The 21656-nt window shown below is 37.3% G+C and overlaps 1 protein-coding gene across 1 annotated transcript in view; it reads left to right on the top strand.

Moving 5' to 3' along the window:
- The window catches only part of TYR (tyrosinase), a 110997-nt gene that overhangs the window by 27239 nt on the left and 62102 nt on the right, over nucleotides 1-21656 (top strand). Inside the window, 1 exon segment of the mRNA NM_001287562.1 lies at nucleotides 19397-19544. Coding sequence (NP_001274491.1) covers nucleotides 19397-19544 — 148 coding nt within the window.

The following is a 21656-nucleotide window of genomic DNA, read 5'->3' as shown; positions in this document are numbered from 1 at the left end:
GGAATTTCCCAGGCAAGAATACTGGAGTGGGTCGCCATTTCTTCCTCCAGTCAAATACGATAATGTTTGTTAAATGTTAAATATTACAATGAAGAAAGTACTGTTTAGGATTTATTCAAAGTTTTAGAATTGTTACCTTTGGTCATTAATTTTAACCTTATCTGTATTTTTCTTTTCCATACTAGAATAAATTCAGAATCTTGTGACAGTGACTTCACAGTAGGTGACTTGAAAATAAAAGCTTTGAAAGCTTGTGAACTTGAAATTATAACTTTGGTGTTTAAAAAGGTAGAAAAGAATACATTAATAAAAAGGATCAGTTGTAATAAATACTTGAAGCATGGTAATTAATCAGGATAAAAAGCCCCATTTGTATATACACCAACAGCAACTGTGATTTTAAGTATCCTTTCTGAGATTCCTTCCATATGCCATGAGTTTCATAGGACATTGCTGAGTCTATTTCTCCTCTGTTAAGACATTGTAAGAAAATAATAATGTGGCTCTGAAAAAGTGGTTGTTTATTTTGCTCTGATGAAACAATGCAGAGGTAGATGATCTAGAACTGGTAGTACAATTCTATGGTCCTTGATGCTCAACTTCCACCTCTAGAAGGCATTCTAATGCCTTCACTCTAATCAGTAGGAAGCACACAAAATGGGGAAAGGAACACACAAAATGGGGAAAGGAGCACATGCCCATTCCTCTTTAAAGACCTACGCTGGAAGAGTTTTTTATCAATTCTATTTTATCCCCATGGTCACACAGACATGGCCACACTTAGCTCTAAGTATAGTCATTATTTGGAAAAGAAAGGAATTAGTATTGGTTAAAAAAAAAAAAAAAAGTAGCAGCTTCTGTCACAGTGCCTTTTCCTAGTATTCACTGAAGTGCATAAAATTAAAATCATATGCCTTTACCACAGTATTATGTCTGGGTTTTGTTTAAAACAAAACTAATTCTCTACAGGTAAATGAAGTGTCAAAATATTCTTTTACTCCAGACTTTTCAAGTTATTAAACTTATGACCATTTGTTTTATGAAAGGAAATTAGAATGTATAAGAGAAACATGCTAGGATATTATAGACTGAATGTTTGTGTTCTCTCCAAATTCTTGTGTTGAAACCTTATCTCCTCCCCAGTGTGATGGTATTAGAAGTTGGACCTTTGGGGTTTAATTGGGATTAGATGAGGTCATGTGGGTGCAGCCCTCATGAATAGGATTAGTGCCATTGTAAGTGACACAATTTGCTTCCCTTCTCTGCTGTTTACCATGTGAGGGTATACCAGAATGTAGCAGTTTGCAACCTGAAAGTGCTATCATCAAAGCTTGATCATGCCAGCACCCTAATCTCAGACTTTCAGCCTCCAGAACTCTGAGAAATAAATTTATGTTGTTTATAACAGTCTATTGTGCTTTGTTATGGTAGTCCAAACTGACAAGTCGTAGAAGCTGTAACAAACAAACCCAGTGGCCTAACCTAATAAAAATTGGTTGATTTCTTGCTCATGTCAAGTCCAGTGTGGATGTTAATGATTGATGAGCAGTCTTTCATATGACCATTTTAATAGCTTCTCTAAACCCCATCTCCCTGATGATCTTCTGCATCCTCTGGGAGATAGGGAAAAGCATATTTGGAGGATTCTAGAAGAGGAATATATGGGCCAAACCTGGAAGTGATCTACCTGCCTTCTGCCCACATTCTACTGTCCACAATTCATTGACAAGGCCACAACTGAGTATGAGTTTGGTTGTGAGTAGGAGTTTGAGGAAATGGATTTAGTGAACATATTAACAGATGTGTGTTAGGTCTTTCTGTTTGAGCCTTTTCAATTTTTTATACTTTAGGATCTAGTAATTGCTTGGAATTTTAGTTTTGGTCTAGGATGCCTCACCAACCTAGATAGTATATTCAAAAGCAGAGACATTACTTTGCCGACTAAGGTCCGCCTAGTCAAGGCTATGGTTTTTCCTGTGGTGTCATGTATGGATGTGAGAGTTGGACTGTGAAGAAGGCTGAGTGCCGAAGAATTGATGCATTTCAACTGTGGCGTTGGAGAAGACTCTTGAAGGTCCCTTGGACTGCAAGGAGATCCAACCAGTCCATTCTGAAGGAGATCAACCCTGGGATTTCTTTGGAAGGAATGATGCTAAAGCTGAAGCTCCAGTACTTTGGCCACCTCATGAGAAGAGTTGACTCATTGGAAAAGACTCTGATGCTGGGAGAGATTGAGGGCAGGAAGAGAAGGGGACGACCCAGGTTGAGATGGCTGGATGGCATCATGGACTCGATGGACATGAGCCTGAGTGAACTCCGGGAGATGGTGATGGACAGGGAGGCCTGGCGTGCTGCAATTCATGGGGTCACAAAGAGTCGGACACGACTGAGCGACTGAACTGAACTGAACTGAAGGATGCCTCCCTTATGTTGAAACCTCAATTCTTGACTGAGCAAAAGTAAATTATTTTCTCTCACGTGCCATTATTTACTTTTCTCCATTTTCTATAAAATTTTCCCACTTAAGCTCATTTTCCAACAAGTATAAAAAGGCCATGAAATTCTGTTTTCCTTAGCCATTCCATGTCCTTTTTTCCTATGGAACTTCCCAAAATATATTCCATTATTTATGGGTGAATAATTATTTATATTAATATGGTTTGTCTGAGAAAAGAACTGCCTATCTCTCCTCTCCTAACATCTATTATCATCTACACGCTGAGCAACACTGTACTTATTTTTCAGACAAGCTCAGGGTCTTCTCTATATGTAATGAATGATTCCATCAGGAGAATATTGATAGGATCGCCTATTAAATAAAAGCATAAGAGCCATTTCAGAGCCAAGATCCATTTTACTCAATCATAAACCTTGGAATACTAAAGGCATGTTCCAGAAATTACAGCTTAACTGATTTTATAATTATGCTGTTGTACTTGAAAATTGTTTGTAAAAATAAATCAAGAACTTAAATTTAAAATAAGGTCAAATAAAATTATGCTATCAACTGGAGTTACATGGTTTTAGAATGAAAAATAAATATTCCATATTTATTCAACAAACTTTTATAAAGTATCCACTCTGTGCAGGCACTTTGCTATATGCTAGGAATTGTTGCTGTTGAGTTGCTCAGTTGTATCTGACTCTGCGACCTCATGGACTGCAGGATGCAAGGCTTCCCTGTCTTTCACCATCTCCTGGAGCTTGCTCAAACTCATGTCCATTGAGTTAATGATGCCGTCCAACAATCTCATCCTCTGTTGCCCCTTCTCCTGCCTTAAATCTTTCCAAGCATCAGGATCTTTTCTGATGAGTTGGCTCTTCAGGTGGCCAAAGTCTTGGGACTTCAGCTTCAGCATCAGTCCTTCCAATGAATGTTCAAGGTTGATTTCCTTTAGGATGGGCTGGTTTGATCTCCTTGCAGTCCAAGGGCCTCTCAAGAGTCTTCTCTAATACCATAGTTCAAAAGCATCAGTTCTTTGGCACTCAGCCTTCTTTATGGCCCATCTCTCACATCCATACATGATTACTGGAAAAACCACAGCTTTGACCTCATCCATCAGAAGGTGAAGGTGAAGTTGAAGGTGAAGTCACTCAGTCATGTCCGACTCTTTGCGACCCCGTGGACTGTAGCCGACCAGGCTCCTCCGTCCATGGGATTCTCCAGGCAAGAATACTGGAGTGGGTTGCCATTTCCTTCTCCAGGGGATCCTCCCGACCCAGGGGATCTTCCCGACCCAGGGATCGAACCCAGGTCTCCCGCATTGGAGGCAGACGCTTTAACCTCTGAGCCACCAGGGAAGAGTCGCCATCCATCAGAGGGCAAATGGAATGAAAACCACTAGCACAGAAAACTAATCAAACTGATCACAGGGATCACAGCCTTGTCTAACTCAATGAAACTATGGCCCATGTAGGGCCACTGAAAGCAGATGTGTTATAATGGAGAGTTCTAACAAAACACGGTACGCTGGAGAAGGGAATGGCAAACAACTTCAGCAGTCTTGCCTTGAGAACCTCATGAACAGTATGAAAAGGCAAAAAGATATGACACTAGGAATAACTAGCGAATATGATGCAGATGTTCTGTCTTGGAATTTACAGTGTAAGAACTGAGCTGTGAATAACTAACTGTAATCTAAAGAAAATAAATGACTAAAAGGGGGGAATTATGAGTGTTATTAAATAGAGGGGACCTAAACAAGTGTTTATTGTCAGAGAAACTCTGAGGATCTGATATCCTCAAAGATGAGCTGGAATGTCAGGTAAGGTTCAAAGGAAAAAAAGGAAAAAAACACAAATTTTTTCAGTCTGCTAAAAAATAGTCTCGCAAATTCCTAGAGTCCCTTGTAATTAAAAACCACTGCTGACATCAATGTAGCCCTACATTTTCAGTTCCTAACAGCCTTTCACATCCATTATCTTAATTACTCCTTTCAAATAACTAATACCGTATTCATTATTTCACTCATAGATGAAGGACTGAGATTCAGAGAATTTAACTTAACAAGGTTACACAGCTAATAGGTAGTAAAGTTAGACCATCTCCAGGGTAGGTCATATCCCCAAGTCTTCCAAATAGAGTTTAATAGGAAACATAAAGTTGTGGTTAACAGATTTGTTGTTGTTGTTTAGTCACTAAGTTGTATCCAACACTTAGAGGACCAGGCTCCTCTGTCCATGGGATTTCCCAGGCAAGAATACTGGAGTGGGTTGCCATTTCCTGCATTGTCAGGCAAAGTCTTTACCACTCAACCACTGGGGAAGCCTGGTTAACAGATTGCTGCTGCTAAGTTGCTTCAGTCGTGTCTGACTCTGTGTGCCCCCATAGACGGCAGCCCACCAGGCTCCCCTGTCCCTGGGATTCTCCAGGCAAGAACACTGGAGTGGGCTGCCATTTCCTTCTCCAGTGGTTAACAGATTACCTGGGTTAAAATCCTAATACTATTACTTACTAATTAGTTGACCTTTGGTCATTGTCTTGACTCGAATTCCTTCATTTACGAAATAAGGAAAATCACAATACCTACCTCATACATCGTTGTAAAATTTACATGATCTTTACAGGTATCTGTAAATGGTTATCTATTAATGGAAAAATTTCATTAAGTGATAAAGTCACTGCTTAGTCTATTTTTTAACTCCATTTAGAAAGTAAATTCTAAACAATGGAATAGACCAATATTTGAGACCTCCAGTGGACAAAAAATGTTTCAAAAACATTATATATTATATATTTCAGAAACATTATCTATAAGATCTAAGCTGAGCTGATATCCAACTTGGAGCAAAATGATAGTACTTTCTACTTAGAAAGATTCATAAAAGCCATCTTTGAGATGGAGTTATATCTCTAGAAACTTTTAAAAAATGAAATACCAAAAATTTAAATAAAGACAGAGTCAGTATTACTGATTTTTCTTTTCACCTTGCACTCTGATATGGCTTTGCATGGTATTGATGCTGTTTGATAGCCCTCTATAATAACTAGGATCCTGCATGGCTAAAAAGAAAAGCAGAAAGGAAAAGAGCAAATGCCTAGGAAGCTGATGGATGGCGTGGGGTGATGGAAGAGGAATTGACAACAGCAGCAAGTGACAATGAATACTAAGGGAAAAGGAGGAAAAATATAGTCTACAAACGTTTGACATTCAGTAAGGGAATTGCATTTGACAGAGCCAAACACTGGATAAACATCTGACCTTGTAGATTGGTGGCATTACCAAATAATTTCAAACTTCTCTGTGTTTTGTGACAAGAATATGATTGATTCAACTGACTAGATGCCTTTGAAGTTCTATGATACAAAGCTTTTAAGGTACTCATCAAAAAGAGAGTGGGAATATCCATAATATCAAGGGCTTTCTCTATGCTGAAAGAGTATTTTATAGAAAACTGGGCTAGATACGATACCCTGTGTTTTTTGGTTTGTTTTTTAAGATTTTTTTTTTAACGTGGGACATTTCTAAAGTCGGTATTGAATGTGTTACAATATTGCTTCTGTTTTCTGTTTTGGTTTTTTGGCTGCGAGGCATGTGGTATCTTAGCTCCCTTACCAGGGGTCGAACACAACACCTGCATCGGAAGGTGAAGACCAAAGCAACTGGACCCCCAGGGAAGTCCTTGATGCTTTGTGTTTTTTTTTTTTTTTTCCAACTTTTTTCATAAACAGAATTAAGGGAATTCCTTTAGAAGAATTAAGCGTAATATTTTAACTAGAAAAAAAGATCTGTTGTCATCTTAATGTATTTATGCTGCTGCTGCTGCTGCTGCTGCTAAGTCACTTCAGTCGTGTCCAACTCTGTGCGACCCCATAGATGGCAGCAATGTATTTATATTTCAATACAATTAATAAATCTACACCAAGTAAGGAAGTATAACAGAATGAGAGCAGAAATCTGACAGATAACTAGCCCAAATTCTGGCTTCACCACTTACCAGTTGAATGACCTTGGATAAACCAGTGAACCTTTCTAAGCATTAGTTTCACCACCTGAAAGTTGCTTCAATTGTATCCTCTTTACAGAGTTACTGTGAGGATCGTTTCATAAGTATGTAATAAAACAGTCTGCTACACAGTAGTTGAGAGCATAGTCAAAGCAATAATCTCTGTTGCCAAGTGGTAATTAAGTCATAACAAAGATATGAATTATATTTCCATTTATAATTAAACTATGAAGATGAGGCTTTGTAATTTGTTAGCCTAGGGAAGACTCTATTTTAAATTGAAGGTTGATGAATGCAAGTACACCTATGGAAAAATTCAAACATTTTCAAGTGATTTTAATCAGAGCATCTTAAAAATAATTACCCTTAATATAAATAGAATCTTTACTAATTATTCTTCCCTGTGGCTAACTTTGTGTGCTAAGTTGCTTCAGTCATATCTGACTCTTGTGCAACCTCACGGGCTGTAGCCCACCAGCCTCTTCTCTCCATGGTATTCTCCAGGCAAGAATCCTGGAGTGGGTTGCCATTTCCTTCTCCGGGGTATTTTCCAACCTAGAAATTGAACCCATGTCTCATCTCTTACGTCTCCTGCGTTGGCAAGTGGGTTCTTTACCACTAGCGGCACCTAACTATATTTGATGTTAATTTTTTTTTTCATCTGTGCATATGTATCTCTTACACATTCATAGCAATAACTCTTATATACAAGTTAGATATATACAAGATAGATACAAAAGAGAAGACAAACAGAATGATATAAGGGGAAGACATGGGATTTGAAATGAGATGATTGATACAATTTTGGAATTAGCTATTCAGAAGACATGCGACTTTTAATGTGTCATCTAGATTTTCAATCTCATTAAATTTATTTGTAAAATAAGCAAATGCTTATTTTACTGAGCTTTACTCTACTTTATGTGAGGAACATACAAGGGTGTGTTAATTCATATCTGCTTTGAAAATTGACAATATCTTTTCCCAACCCTTTACTCAATGAGACCCAGTTGGTACTTTGAAAGAAACAATCATGGGACTGTTCACATTATGGAAATTGACAGACAGTACAAGTCTATATATTCTCCACTACCACCCTCATTTTTCCTCTGAGATCAGGTTAATATTTTTCTAGTACATTACTGGGAATGTCAAGTGAAAAAAATATGCTTTATGAACTCTAACATGTTATGCAAATATGTTATAATATTCATTACAGAAAATTATAAATAGAATGACAATCTGTAACTTGCATATGAAAGTATCATTAAATGATCTTATCTAATTAAAAAGCAAAGACACAAATGAACTTGTAGGATACATTTAAATGATTTAATAGACTTCTGTATGATAGAAATGCCCTATCAAATCAAGCTGATGAAGGAATATTATATATAGAAATTTTGCAGTGTGACTAACCATCCTTGTTTACCCAAGACTATGGGGTTTTCCAGAATTAAAATGAGCTATATAATTTTCAGAATATATCACAAAATAAAAACATGAAGCAGTTCATTCCAAAATTATTAAAAATTTCAAGATAGCAACCGCAAAGCATTAAACCAGATATGGATAGGTTTGGGTGAGGAACACTCAGTTGCATGCCTATAAATCTGGCTCTACATAGGACCCAGGACTTTCAGTGCTAAAATCAGAATAGACTGTGAGAAACAGAGACTAAGATGGTTGGGACTCTACCTTTGCTTCAAAAATAGTTAGCATTTACATTAATGTATATCAAAGACTTATCACACCTAATGAAGTATACCAACTGTAGGAGGTACTACCAATTCAGTTGTAAGTAAGAACAAGGAAGAGAAGGCAGCTTGAATAACACTTTGCCTATAAGACGTTTGCTTGATTCAGTCTGTGCCATTTAGTGAGTTTTCCTGAATACACAAGACTAAGAATATGGAATGTCATTAATTTTTTTTAATTTTTTTTAATTTTTAGTTTTTTATTTTTTAAATTTTAAAATCTTTAATTCTTACATGAGTTCCCAAACATGAACCCCCCTCCCACCTCCCTCCCCATAACATCTCTGTGGGTCATCCCCATGCACCAGCCCCAAGCATGCTGTATCCTGCGTCAGACATAGACTGGCGATTCAATTCTTACATGATAGTATACATGTTGGAATGCCATCCTCCCAAATCATCCCACCCTCTCCCTCTCCCTCTGAGTCCAAAAGTCCATTATACACATCTGTGTCTTTTTTCCTGTCTTGCATACAGGGTCGTCATTGCCATCTTCCTAAATTCCATATATATGTGTTAGTATACTGTATTGGTGTTTTTCTTTCTGGCTTACTTCACTCTGTATAATCCGCTCCAGTTTCATCCATCTCATCAGAACTGATTCAAATGAATTCTTTTTAATGGCTGGGTAATACTCCATTGTGTATATGTACCACAGCTTTCTTATCCATTCATCTGCTGATGGACATCTAGGTTGTTTCCATGTCCTGGCTATTATAAACAGTGCTGCGATGAACATTGGGGTACACGTGTCTCTTTCAATTCTGGTTTCCTTGGTGTGTATGCCCAGCAGTGGGATTGCTGGGTCATACGGTAGTTCTATTTGCAATTTTTTAAGGAATCTCCACACTGTTCTCCATAGTGGCTGTACTAGTTTGCATTCCCACCAACAGTGTAGGAGGGTTCCCTTTTCTCCACACCCTTTCCAACATTTATTGCTTGCAGATTTTTGGATCACAGCCATTCTGACTGGTGTGAAGTGTTACCTCATTGTGGTTTTGATTTGCATTTCTCTAATAATGAGTGATGTTGAGCATCTTTTCATGTGTTTGTTAGCCATACATATGTCTTCTTTGGAGAAATGTCTATTTAGCTCTTTGGCCCATTTTTTGATTGGGTCATTTATTTTTCTGGAATTGAGCTGCATGAGTTGCTTATATATTTTTGAGATTAGTTGTTTGTCAGTTGCTTCATTTGCTATTATTTTCTCCCATTCAGAAGGCTGTCTTTTCACCTTGCTTATAGTTTCCTTTGTTGTGCAGAAGCTTTTAATTTTAATTAGATCCCATTTGTTTATTTTTGCTTTTATTTCCAGAATTCTGGGAGGTGGATCATAGAGGATCCTGCTGTGATTTATGTCTGAGAGTGTTTTGCCTATGTTCTCCTCTAGGAGTTTTATAGTTTCTGATCTTACATTTAGATCTTTAATCCATTTTGAGTTTATTTTTGTGTGCGGTGTTAGAAAGTGATCTAGTTTCATTCTTTTACAAGTGGTTGACCAGTTTTCCCAGCACCACTTGTTAAAGAGATTGTCTTTACTCCATTGTATATTCTTGCCTCCTTTGTCAAAGATAAGGTGTCCATAGGTGTGTGGATTTATCTCTGGGCTTTCTATGTTGTTCCATTGATCTATATGTCTGTCTTTGTGCCAGTACCATACTGTTTTGATGACTGTGGCTTTGTAGTAGAGCCTGAAGTCAGGCAAGTTGATTCCTCCAGTTCCATTCTTATTTCTCAAGATTGCTTTGGCAATTCGAGGTGTTTTGTATTTCCATACAAATCTTGAAATTATTTGTTCTAGGTCTGTGAAAAATATGGCTGGTAGTTTGATAGGGATTGCATTGAATTTGTAAATTGCTTTGGGTAGTATACTCATTTTCACTATATTGATTCTTCCAATCCATGAACATGGTATATTTCTCCATCTATTAGTGTCCTCTTTGATTTCTTTCATCGGTGTTTTATAGTTTTCTATATATAGGTCTTTAGTTTCTTTAGGTAGATATATTCCTAAGTATTTTATTCTTTTCGTTGCAGTGGTGAATGGAATTGTTTCCTTAATTTCTTTTTCTACTTTCTCATTATTCGTGTATAGGAATGCAAGGGATTTCTGTGTGTTGATTTTATATCCTGCAACTTTACTGTAGTTTTTGGCCACAGCAATCAGAGCAGAAAAAGAAATAAAAGGAATCCAAATTGGAAAAGAAGAAGTAAAACTCTCACTGTTTGCAGATGACATGATCCTCTACATGGAAAACCCTAAAGACTCCACCAGAAAATTACTAGAGCTAATCAATGAATACAGTAAAGTTGCAGGATATAAAATCAACACACAGAAATCCCTTGCATTCCTATACACGAATAATGGAATGCCATTTAAAATTTTACCTTAAAACAACCTTCAGACAAATTATAAATGAAGAATGAACCATTATGATTAATGTGTAAGAAAATTTTATAGATATGTTTATAAACTGGAGATAAGGTCTAAGAAATGTTGAAAAAATCACTGGATAATGTAAATCACATGTCTACTGTGTAAATATGTATATAAACAAAAGGATTTCATGTCATTTTCTTTGCATACACACACAAGTGTATATATACACACATGAACATTGATGTTACCAAGAGGAGAAATCAGTCTGATATTTAAAATAAACAATTTCAAGTGATAATACAGGAAATAATTCTACTTTCTTTATTGAGTTCATGGAGGTGACTATAATTTTGACTGGTTTCACCATTGTCTTTGGACAAGTAATGAAAATTAGAGCAGCAGTTCTCTAGTGCAGACTTTAGTGTGCCTTAGAACCACGGGAAAGACTTTTTAACACAAATGGTGAATCCCAGTGACTTTCTGATTCACAGTTTTTGGTAGGGTTTGAGTGTTTGCATTTCTAAGAAATTTACATAATTTGTGGATAATTTGTGACCTTTTATGCTGTGTGTGCTGTATCTCTCAGTCATGTCTAACTCTCTGAGACCCCATGGACTGTATATAGCCCTCCAGGCCCCTCTGTCCATGGGGATTCTCCAGGCAAGAATACTGGAGTGGGTTGCCATGCCCTCCTCCAGGGGATCTTCCCAATGCATGGATCAAACCCAGGCCTCCCCACTGCAGGCAGATTCTTTGCCGATTGAGCCGCCAGGGAAGCCCAAGAATACTGGAGTGGGTAGCCTATCCCTTCTCCAGAGGAACTTTCCGACCCAGGAATCAAACCAGGGTCTCCTGCATTGCAGGCGGATTCTGCAACATCTGAACCTTTTAACTGCCATCTAATAATTACATGGTAAATAGTCACCCACAACCGTGTTTGCTTCATTGCTTTGTTCCCCATAGTTGAAGAGACTTCCTGAGTCAAATTAAAAATATTTTCTAATAAACATAAATACTAATTAATTGTATCTATGACTGTAGAGCTAGCACTTTGTGTAAGAAACCTTGAAGTTGGAATGAAAGTTAATGCTTTATTGTAACTAGGGACTTGCATAGATCCAAGGATCCTTTTTGATCTACAGTATTATATTTCTGCTGCAAGTCATCTAAATTATAAACTTTTGAAAAGTACTCAACCATGAAATACAACCTCGTAAAATCATTGTGTGTAACCTGTGAGGCTATGTACTTCATAGTTCCAGAAGAAAGCTGCACCAGGAGAGTGAATTGGAATATAGCTGGGGGGAGGGGGGTTGCTGTCAACTGTCCCTTCTCTTTGATCTTAATATGCATCAATGTACATTTTTCTATCTTCTGTTTGGTTTTTTCCTCCAGTTATATCCCCGAAACTCTATGAAATGTTAAAATAGGTTAAAGAAGCACTTAAAATTAAATAAATTCAGTGTACTCTGTTCTAAAAATTTAACCATGTATTTTTTCACATTTTAGACTCTGACAGGCATGATAAAATGTAACATTTATAGCCCAGCTTCCTAGAAAGGAGTATACTGAATTAGGTAATACATGTGAAAATGCCTACCTAGTGCCTGCTTTGTAGCAGTTGCTCAATTTTTTAAAACATCATTTTCATGGGTACACATTGGAGCAGTTATCAATATGAAAATATTTCAAGGTAGAAGTTCATGATGTGGAATTTTAAAGACAGAAGCATTTTTAGACTGTCACAATATAGGAGCAAAATATTTTAGGTGAAGAAAATAATATCTCCAGAGGTAAAGTTTTTAAAGTGTGAGTTCAAGTGTAGAGGTTAGAGAGCAATTTTGCCTAAATCATTGAATTTCAACCCTGTTTGCACATTAGAACCACCTGGGGTGTTTTAAAACTCCAAGTGCCTGAACCCCACTCTGTACCAATTAAATCTGAACTTCCAGGGCTCAGAGATCGGCATCAATATTAAAAAAACAAGCGAACAAACACAAAAACTCTCCAGAGTGCTATTGGGGAAGAAACAAAAGAGAAAGATAGATGGAGTGACAAGCTGAAATTTCCTATTGTTATCATCAGCCTGAAACTGTGTTTATTAATTTCCCATAGGAATGTAGCACGCAGAGTTGAAGGCATAACAGAGTAATTTGGGCAACTGTCACTGCCCTTCACAAAGAACTTCGATCCATTTTGGCATTTGTGACTGCTAACAAGGTCCCTGCTGGCTTATTAGACTTTCCATCATGAGGAACCCTTGGACGAGAGAGAGGCAATAATGCACTCTGCACCTTGCTGATGATAGTCAATGGATGAAAATAGCAAGTCACTAAATTCATCTCATAGTGCATAATAAAAGGTTTCAAGGTGTGTCAGCAAGTCAGTATGAACTCTACCCCAGTTTAGTGTGTAGAAAAGAGCATGGGATTTGAAATCAGTCAGAGCCATAGTCAATTCCTTGATTGCCTCGGTTTCTAGCTTGAATTTAAGTGTGTTTTTTAACTTCTGTTATGTCTTCCCATCTGGAAACTTGGGACAGTGATAATATTCACCCCTGGGATTCAAATGAGATCATGTACATGAAAGACATTTGAAAAGTTTGATCTATAGACTAGAATCCCTCTTGGACTCGCTCTTCCAAAAGGGAATAAAATCTTGGCAAGAGAAACTACTGATGGTGTTTTCTATTTTTTCAAGGTGATTCACCAGGCAAAAAATGAATTGTGTGAAGAACTAAAATAGAAAATAATTTATTCACATTTTATGTTATTTACATCTATGACATTCTCTTTATTTGGTCACTTAAGTAGGAGCATAGAGCTCTTTAAAGGTCCCTTGTAGATTTTATGGAGAGAAATGTTATTTTTCCTCTTCCTGATCTTTACAGGATGGTATCACTGAAGAATTGAGAAGTATTTTTTAAGACTTTAAAAAAATTGATATATAGTTACCATATAATATTATATAAATTACCGGTGTACAACATACTGATTCACAATTTTCAAAGGTGAATCTTTGAAAATCTTTCATTTATAGTTATTATAAAGTATTGGCTATATTCCCTGTCTTGTACAATATATCCTTGTAGCTTATTTTACACCTAATAGTTCATACTTATTCATCTATGCCTATACCGGCCCTGCCCCCCTTCTCTCCTCACTGATAGTTTTTAAATTCTTCTCCATGTATGTGAGTCTGCTCCTTTTTTGTTATACTCACTAGTTTGGTGTATTTTTTAGATTCCACATATAAGTGATATTATACAGCATTTGGCTTTCTCTATCTGACTTATTTCACTTAGCATAATGCTCTCCAAGTCCATCCATGTTGCTGCAAATGGCAAACGTTCTCTCATTTTGGGGGCTGGAATACTATTCCATCTGTGTGTATACAAACACACATATATACATATATATCTGTATATATGTATACTTTTTTTGTATTTATTTTTTATTTTTTATTTTTATTTATTTATTTTTTTAGTTTTTTATTTTTAAAATTTTAAAATCTTTAATTCTTACATGCGTTCCCAAACATGAACCCCCCTCCCACCTCCCTCCCCATAACATCTCTCTGGGTCATCCCCATGCACCAGCCCCAAGCATGCTGTATCCTGCGTCAGAAATGTATATATGTATACATATGTAAAATATTTCTCAACATATATACGTATATATGTATATATATATGTATATATGTTGAGAAATATTTTATATTTTCTTTTAAATACAAAGATGTGCAAGGTTCTGTTTCTGACTATGGAAAATCAAAGCAACATCTTTGGTCTCTGTTTCAGAGGACTTTCCAGTCCTATTTTAAGAGATTAGATACACATAGTCCATTTAAAATTGTTAATATAATCAGACTGTCTGTATTAACAATTTGGTATTTATCACAAAGAGGTTGGGTGTTTGTCCAACCTATACCTTTGAACTATTTCTGAGCACATAACACAATATATTCTGACAAACCCCACGTGCTTCTCATTCAAATACCCTTCATAAGAACATTGGAGACATTCCTAGATGCATCATCTGGCAAGTTAGCAAAAAAAAAAAAAAAAAGAAAGAAAGAAAGAAACTCTAGCCTAGCTGAAAACATGCTTAGAATAGCAATCTAGTTTTCAGGATCACCCTGACACATCTATTGTTGGCTGAGGGCAAGCAGGCAGGCTTTCGTAGAAAAATCGAGTTTAGGAGGGGTTTCCCAAGTGGTGCTAGTGGTAAAGAATCTTCAGCCAATGCAGGAGGTGTAAGAGACATGGGTCTCATCCCTGGGTCAGGAAGATCCCCTGGAGAAGGAAATGGCAACCCACTCCAGTACTCTTGCCTGATAAACCCCAGGGACAGAGGAGCCTGACGGGCTACAGTTCATGGGGTCGAGTCAAGAAGTGTCTGGTGCTGGTATGGATCCTTAAGGTGGAAATTTGTGGCAAAAGCAGTTTTTCTGCAGTTGGAGTGGCCCATATTCTTGGTTAGCAGCTCTCTGGATAGGCACCGGTTTATCAGATGCAGCAAACTTATAGAAATGATAGGTACTATTCAGGAAGCATTTGTCTTGTGCTAGATTCTATATTAATTGTATCACACTTGCTATAATAGTGAGAGAAATTGTTTGATAAATAGACAAATAGATGGGGAAACAATGGAAACAGTGAGAGACTTTAGTGTTTGGGCTCCAAAATCACTGCAGGTGGTGAGTGCAGCCATGAAATTAAAAAACGCTTGCTCCTTGGAAGAAAAGCTATGACCAACCCAGACAGCATATTCAAAAGTAGAGACATTACTTTGCCTACAAATGTCCGTCTAGTCAAAGCTATGGTTTTTCCAGTAGTCATGTATAGATGTCAGAGTTGGGATATAAAGAAAGATGAGCACAGACCAACTGATGCTTTTGAACTATGGTATTGGAGAAGACTCCTGAGAGTCCCTTGGACTGCAAGGAGATCCAACCAGTCCATCCTAAAAGAAATCAGTCCTGAATATTCATTGGAAGGACTGATACTAAAGCTGAAACTCCAATACTTTGGCCACCTGATGCGAAGAACTGACTCACTGGAAAAGACCTTGATGCTGGAAAAGACTACAGGTGTGAGAAGAAGGGGACGACAGAGGATGAGATGGTTGGATGGCATCACTGACTCAATGGACATGAATTTGAATAAACTCCAGGTGTTGGTGATGGCCAGGGAGGCCTGGTGTGCTGCAGTCCATGGGGTCGCAAAGAGTCAGACAGAACTTAGTGGCTGAACTGACTGACTAAGGGTATGAGATGAGTATTAATTATTCCCTCTTTTACCAATGAAGAAAACAAGCCTCACAAAACATAACTTGAGACAAGTAATACTTTCAGAAAAAAACGTAGAATTAAAACTCAGTTAACTCTTCTCTAAAAGTCTTTTCTCTACAAACAGTGTCTTCAAATTGCTAAAAAAACACCACTACAGGTTCACTGAGACACTTTAAAGGGTACCTGGCACAGAGAGTTTTAAGAAAATTTATTTCCAGATCTTTTTCCCAAATATACTTTACTAAAATGAATCTGAGTGAGAAATCTCCTGAGATTCTTCTTTACCACCTACCCTTGCATAATCTCCCTTCAGCTTTTCAGAAGAAAGGCGTACCTCTAGCCTATATCCATACTTATCACCCAGAAGGGGTAAAATCATACGAGGTACTAAACCAGCAAAGAACTCAGAATATTGGCGCCAGCGTTGCTGGAATAAATGGCTCTAACAAAAAGTAGTGAGTATCTTGAAAGTTAAGTGCTTTATAAATAAAAGCATTTATAGCTACTTTCATCAAAGAATTTTTGTTTGAGTTGTCACTGATGGATTAGATTATTTTGATGCTGAATCAGCTATGTCACATTTGACATATACTAGAAAAAGACTAAGTAATTAAGTGAAACTCCTATAAAAATCTTTTTATTATTAATTATTTTTTATTTTATTTAACTAGTTTCCTATGAGAATAAAGTTTTCAGGACTAATGATTTTTTTTTTAATTTAGAATTGAATACGCTGAGCCTTATTCTTTCTAGCAACGACTATTGCAGCGTATTGTAAATATCTGCAATAATTTTTAACTAATGGATGTTAGTCACTCAGTTGTGTCTGACTCTTTACAACCCCATGGACTGCACCCCACCAGGCTCCTCTGTCCATGGGATTCTCCAGACAAGAATACAGGAGTGGGTAGCCATCCCTTTTCCAGAGGATCTTCCCAACCCAGGGATCGAGCCTGGTCTCCTGCATTGTGGGCAGATTCTGTACTGTCTGAGCCACCAGGGAAGCCCTTTTAAATAACAATCTTTCATAAATATTGTTAATAACTGAATTTTCAATAAAATTTTAATAACTTATTTTATAAAATATTTAGTCTTACATCATTCTAATAAAATATGTATTACTAAAATTTTTAATGACAATCTAGATTATATTGTCACATGAAGTTTTTAAAAGGTAATTTTAACTTTTATACCTAGTTTTGTTTCAAAAAAGTATGGTAGGCTGATGAATTTTTAAAAAATATTTCAAGCATAATATATAACATTTTGGCACACTCCTGTGGGAAAACAGAACAAGAACATGAGATCTAGTGAAAAAAAGGAAATCTTATAAAATTTCAGACTATAATAGAAGAGTCTGTTTAGGTACTTTTGATATGGATGATGGCAAATATCAAATCATTACACTGGAAACATTTTTTATAAAGCGACTAAAAATTTTTATTTTAAAATTTATACTATTTGCAATATCTACCCCTGAATTTTTCCTCTAAAACTATTTGCAATTATAATTAAAGCAATTTAGAAACTACTTAAAATATGTGAGAGCATGTGTAAAAGATGGTTTTAAAGCTTTCATTCTGTTCTACTCAAAAGCTTAAAGACCATTGCTCTACAGAAATTCCCCCCATGATATATGACTTATTACTAATAGGAAAAGCAATAAACCAATGCATTTAAGAGCTTAAGTTCTGGAATAAAACAGGTTTGTGGTCCCAACCTTAGCTTCTGTTATTTGCTTTTTAATCTTAGACAGTTTGCCTAATCTCTCTAAACTGCTTCATCGAAATGTACATAACAGAGATTATGAAGATATCTAATTTGCAGAATCATTCTGAAGGTTACATGAAAATAACCATGTTAAGCTTTCAGAAAAATCCCTGCACATATTAAGAACCGTGTATATACAATCTTGGGCTTCTCAGGTGGCGCTCGTGGTAAAGAATCCGCCTGCCAATGCAGGACAAGCAAGAAATGTGGATTCGATCCCTGGGTCAGGAAGATTCCCTGGAGAAGAAACGGCAACGCACTCCAGTACTCTTTCCTGGAAAAGCCCATGGACAGAGGAGCCTGGTGGGCTACAGTCCATGGGTCGCAAAGAGTCAGACACGACTGAGCAACTGAGCGCACACACACATGCACAATCACAAAAGTTGTCATACACAAGTGATGTCAGAGGGGAGAGAGAAGTGTGTGGTCTTGGGCTAAGCTTCCGGAGGTAGCTGGGCTTGATATTATCTCTGAGAATGAGTGTAAAGCTCAAAAGGAGGAGACAAAAACATCAGCTGAGGAGGCAGAGATGCTGTCAGCCTCACGCAAAGCATTGGATTCAAAAGTCGAGAGCGACACCTTAAACCTGGAGCTGACGACAGAATGATCCCAATCGCTTGAGAGGAAACTAGTTCCCCTCTGCCTCCTGTGGTCTGCGCTGTTTCTATCCTGCCCTTTAAAATAAAATTAGAGCCTCACAGTTTCCGTTTTCCTGATAATGCTAGATTTTGAAATTCAGTATGTCCTTGGCATTTTCCTTTAGCTTGATTCTGGTTTACAGTTTAACTCTGTTCCTCCCACTTTGTTTGATTTTAAATCTGAGGTCTACTCTTCTTTTGTGTTTTCCCTGAATGGACACTGAACTGATATCCTACTTCACCTCTTCCCTGGTAATGTATGGGAGAGAACACAGAATATCAAGAGCTCAGATGTTGCCGTCTAACTGATATGGGTTAAAATACTGACTCTGCTACTACCTGTGCAAGCTTGGAAAACTCAGGACTTTTCTGAGCTTCATGTTTCTCTTCTTTCCAGTGGGGATAATTTCTAATCAGTAGAGCTGCTGCAAAGACTGAAGGACTTATGTCACAGAAAGCATTTAGCTCAATTAACATACAGAAAAAAAATAACTCTTATCATAATTATTGTTCCTGGTGCAATGAATAGAGCCATTTAATGGAGTCCTAATTAACTTTGAAATATTTTGCAAAATGAAACACATTACCCGAAGTCCTCCAGACTGTCAAAGATGAATTGTAATGTCAGTGGTCACAAGTTTTAATTTTTCTCTGGAATCAGAAATAAAAATTAAAAGTAACCACCAGAACTGGAAAGCAAGAGGACACATAACAGCTGGAAACAGCTGTTTTTAAGTCGTGGTGCAGAATGAAGTGAGAGTGGCTATGCTGATTATTGCAAAAAGGTCTTATTACTTTTTAGGATCTAAAGGAGGAATAGTAGGCAGAAGCAACAGGATGGAACACAGACTGGCTTAGCCAATTCCATCTGGCTAATCAGTCCATTGTGACCAGATTAACACCATTCAACTCTACAGAGATTTATTAAATGCTCACTGGGTATCTAGAATATGAACAATCCCAATACAGAATGCATTTTATGATTCACTTTGTTGGTTTGAATCAAGCAATTATTTTTCAAGTGCAGTTGTAAACCAAATGAGAAACTCACTTAGATTTTCAATCATTAAAACAAACTACTTTTTTTTTTCCAATTTTCTTTTTGCCAACAGGATTTGCTAGTCCGCTTACTGGGATAGCAGATGCCTCTCAAAGCAGTATGCACAATGCCTTGCACATCTACATGAACGGAACGATGTCCCAGGTACCAGGATCTGCCAATGATCCCATCTTCCTTCTTCATCACGCGTTTGTTGACAGGTTGGTTGGCACTTCATAAATGACATGCTTATTGGTTTTAAATGTAGTGTATGTTAAGAAGATGTACAAAAAGCCAACAGGTCCATAAAAAGACACTCAGCATCACTAGTCATTAGAGAAATGCAAAATTAAAACCAAAATGAAACAGTTCTTCTTGCTTGGTAGAATGGCCATCAACAAAAGGACGAGAGATAGATGTTGGCCTGGATGTGGAGAAAGGGGAATCCTTGTGCAGTGTTGGTGAAATTTATAAACTGATATAGCCATTATGGAAAATGCTATGGAGGATCCTCAAAAAATTAAAAATACAACTGGCATATGATCCAACAGTCCCAATTCTGGGAATGTATCTGAAGAAAACAAAATACTTAACTCGAAAAGAGCACTCCTACCTTCATAGCAGCATTATTTACAATAACCAGGATGTGGGCACAGCATAAGGATCCATCAATGGATGAGAGGTTGAAGAAGCTGTCACCATCTCCACCTCCCTCATGTTCCCAAGAACATGGATATGGTATCAAAGAAGTGAGTGGAAGATTATTAAGCAGATTTTATTGCTTTCTTGGCAACTGCAATATTATAAAAATTAAGTAATATCCCATATCAAGTTTTATTCAGAGATCAGTTTTCAAGAAAGTATGTAAGTACCAAAATTATGATAGCAAATAACATCAAAACCACCAAACCTAGACATCAAGGCAGAAGGAAGAGTGTTGGGGAAATATCCTACCAAAACGGATTAAACTCTGCTGCTGTTGTTCAGTCACTCAGTCTTGTGTGACTCTTTGCAACCCGATGGGCTGCAGCATGCCAGGCTTCCTTGTCCTTCACTGTCTCCAGTAGTTTGCTCAAACTCATGTCCATTGAGTCAGTGATGTCTCCCACCATCTCATCCTGTTTATTGAGTCATTTTTATGTCATATTATCTTTGTGAATTTGGGGCATATTTTTGATCTTTGGTGCCATCCCATGAACTTTAAAGAAACCTAAATTTCCTAGATCTCTTGATGCCCCAGGCAAGAAATATGCAAACTATGGCTTTTAGGCCATATCTGTCCCTTACCTTACTTGTAAATAAGATGCAATTGGAACACAACCACAATCGTTCATCCACATATTGTCTATGGCTGTTTTCATGCTAAAATGGCAGAGTTGAAACAAGACCATATGGCCCACAAAATAGAAAACATCTAGTTTCTGGTCCTTTACAAAAAACACTTCTTGACTCCTGCCAACCACCAATTTCCATATTTATAAGCCAGGTGAGAGAAAATGGTTGATCTTTATCTAGCCCTCCTTGATCTATATAGAAAATGCTACAATTTAATTCAACATTTGGAGGCATTTTTAATGGAGGTAAAGCTATTATGAAGATATACAACGTTTAGAAGCCTCTCCCACCTTTGAAAACTAAAATTTTCTTCTTTCTTAGAATTATTTGTTAATGCTATCTTATGGCTGCTCAGCTGTGTCCAACTCTTTGTGACCCCATGGACTGCAGTATGCCAGGCTTCCCTGTCCTTCCCCATCTCCTACAATTTGCTCAAACTCATGTCCATTGAGTCAGTGATGTCATCCAATCATCTCTGAAAAACATCTTTATGAAGAAAGAGACCTGTGAATTGCTCCAACATCTGAGATGTCCTCTTAGTTCTCAGTGTACAGAGATGCATTTTCCAATCAGATGGTTTATTTACTACTGTTCAGTTATTTACAAACATATTTGTTGAATACCTACTGTGTGCTGAGTACATTTGCCTGAATGTTCCACACTCATTACTGCTGCTATGCATTGCTTTTACCAGTCTCCAAATTTGGAACGTATTTTCCATGACTAATCTAATTTCTAACAATCTTCAAGACTATTTTCAATCTGTAGCTCTTCCATGATGAATGACCAGACCATGACTGTCGAAAACCATTTCTCCCATCCAAAGGCATTTTGGAGCCAGCCCCAAATCACTAGCAAGGTTGAATTATGTACATATTTTCACAATTTTGCATTTGGTGATCTCAAGCGTAGCTAGAATCCAGTATTGGTAGGAGTATTTACATCAGGAAACTGGCAAAAGCTACAAATCAAGGCTTTCACTCTGAGAGAGCTGGTTG

This window comes from Capra hircus, chromosome 29 (assembly GCF_001704415.2).
Source record: "Capra hircus breed San Clemente chromosome 29, ASM170441v1, whole genome shotgun sequence".
NCBI lineage: Eukaryota > Metazoa > Chordata > Mammalia > Artiodactyla > Bovidae > Capra > Capra hircus.
Note: the sequence above shows the minus strand (reverse complement) of the source record. Positions and strands in the feature narration are given on the sequence as shown.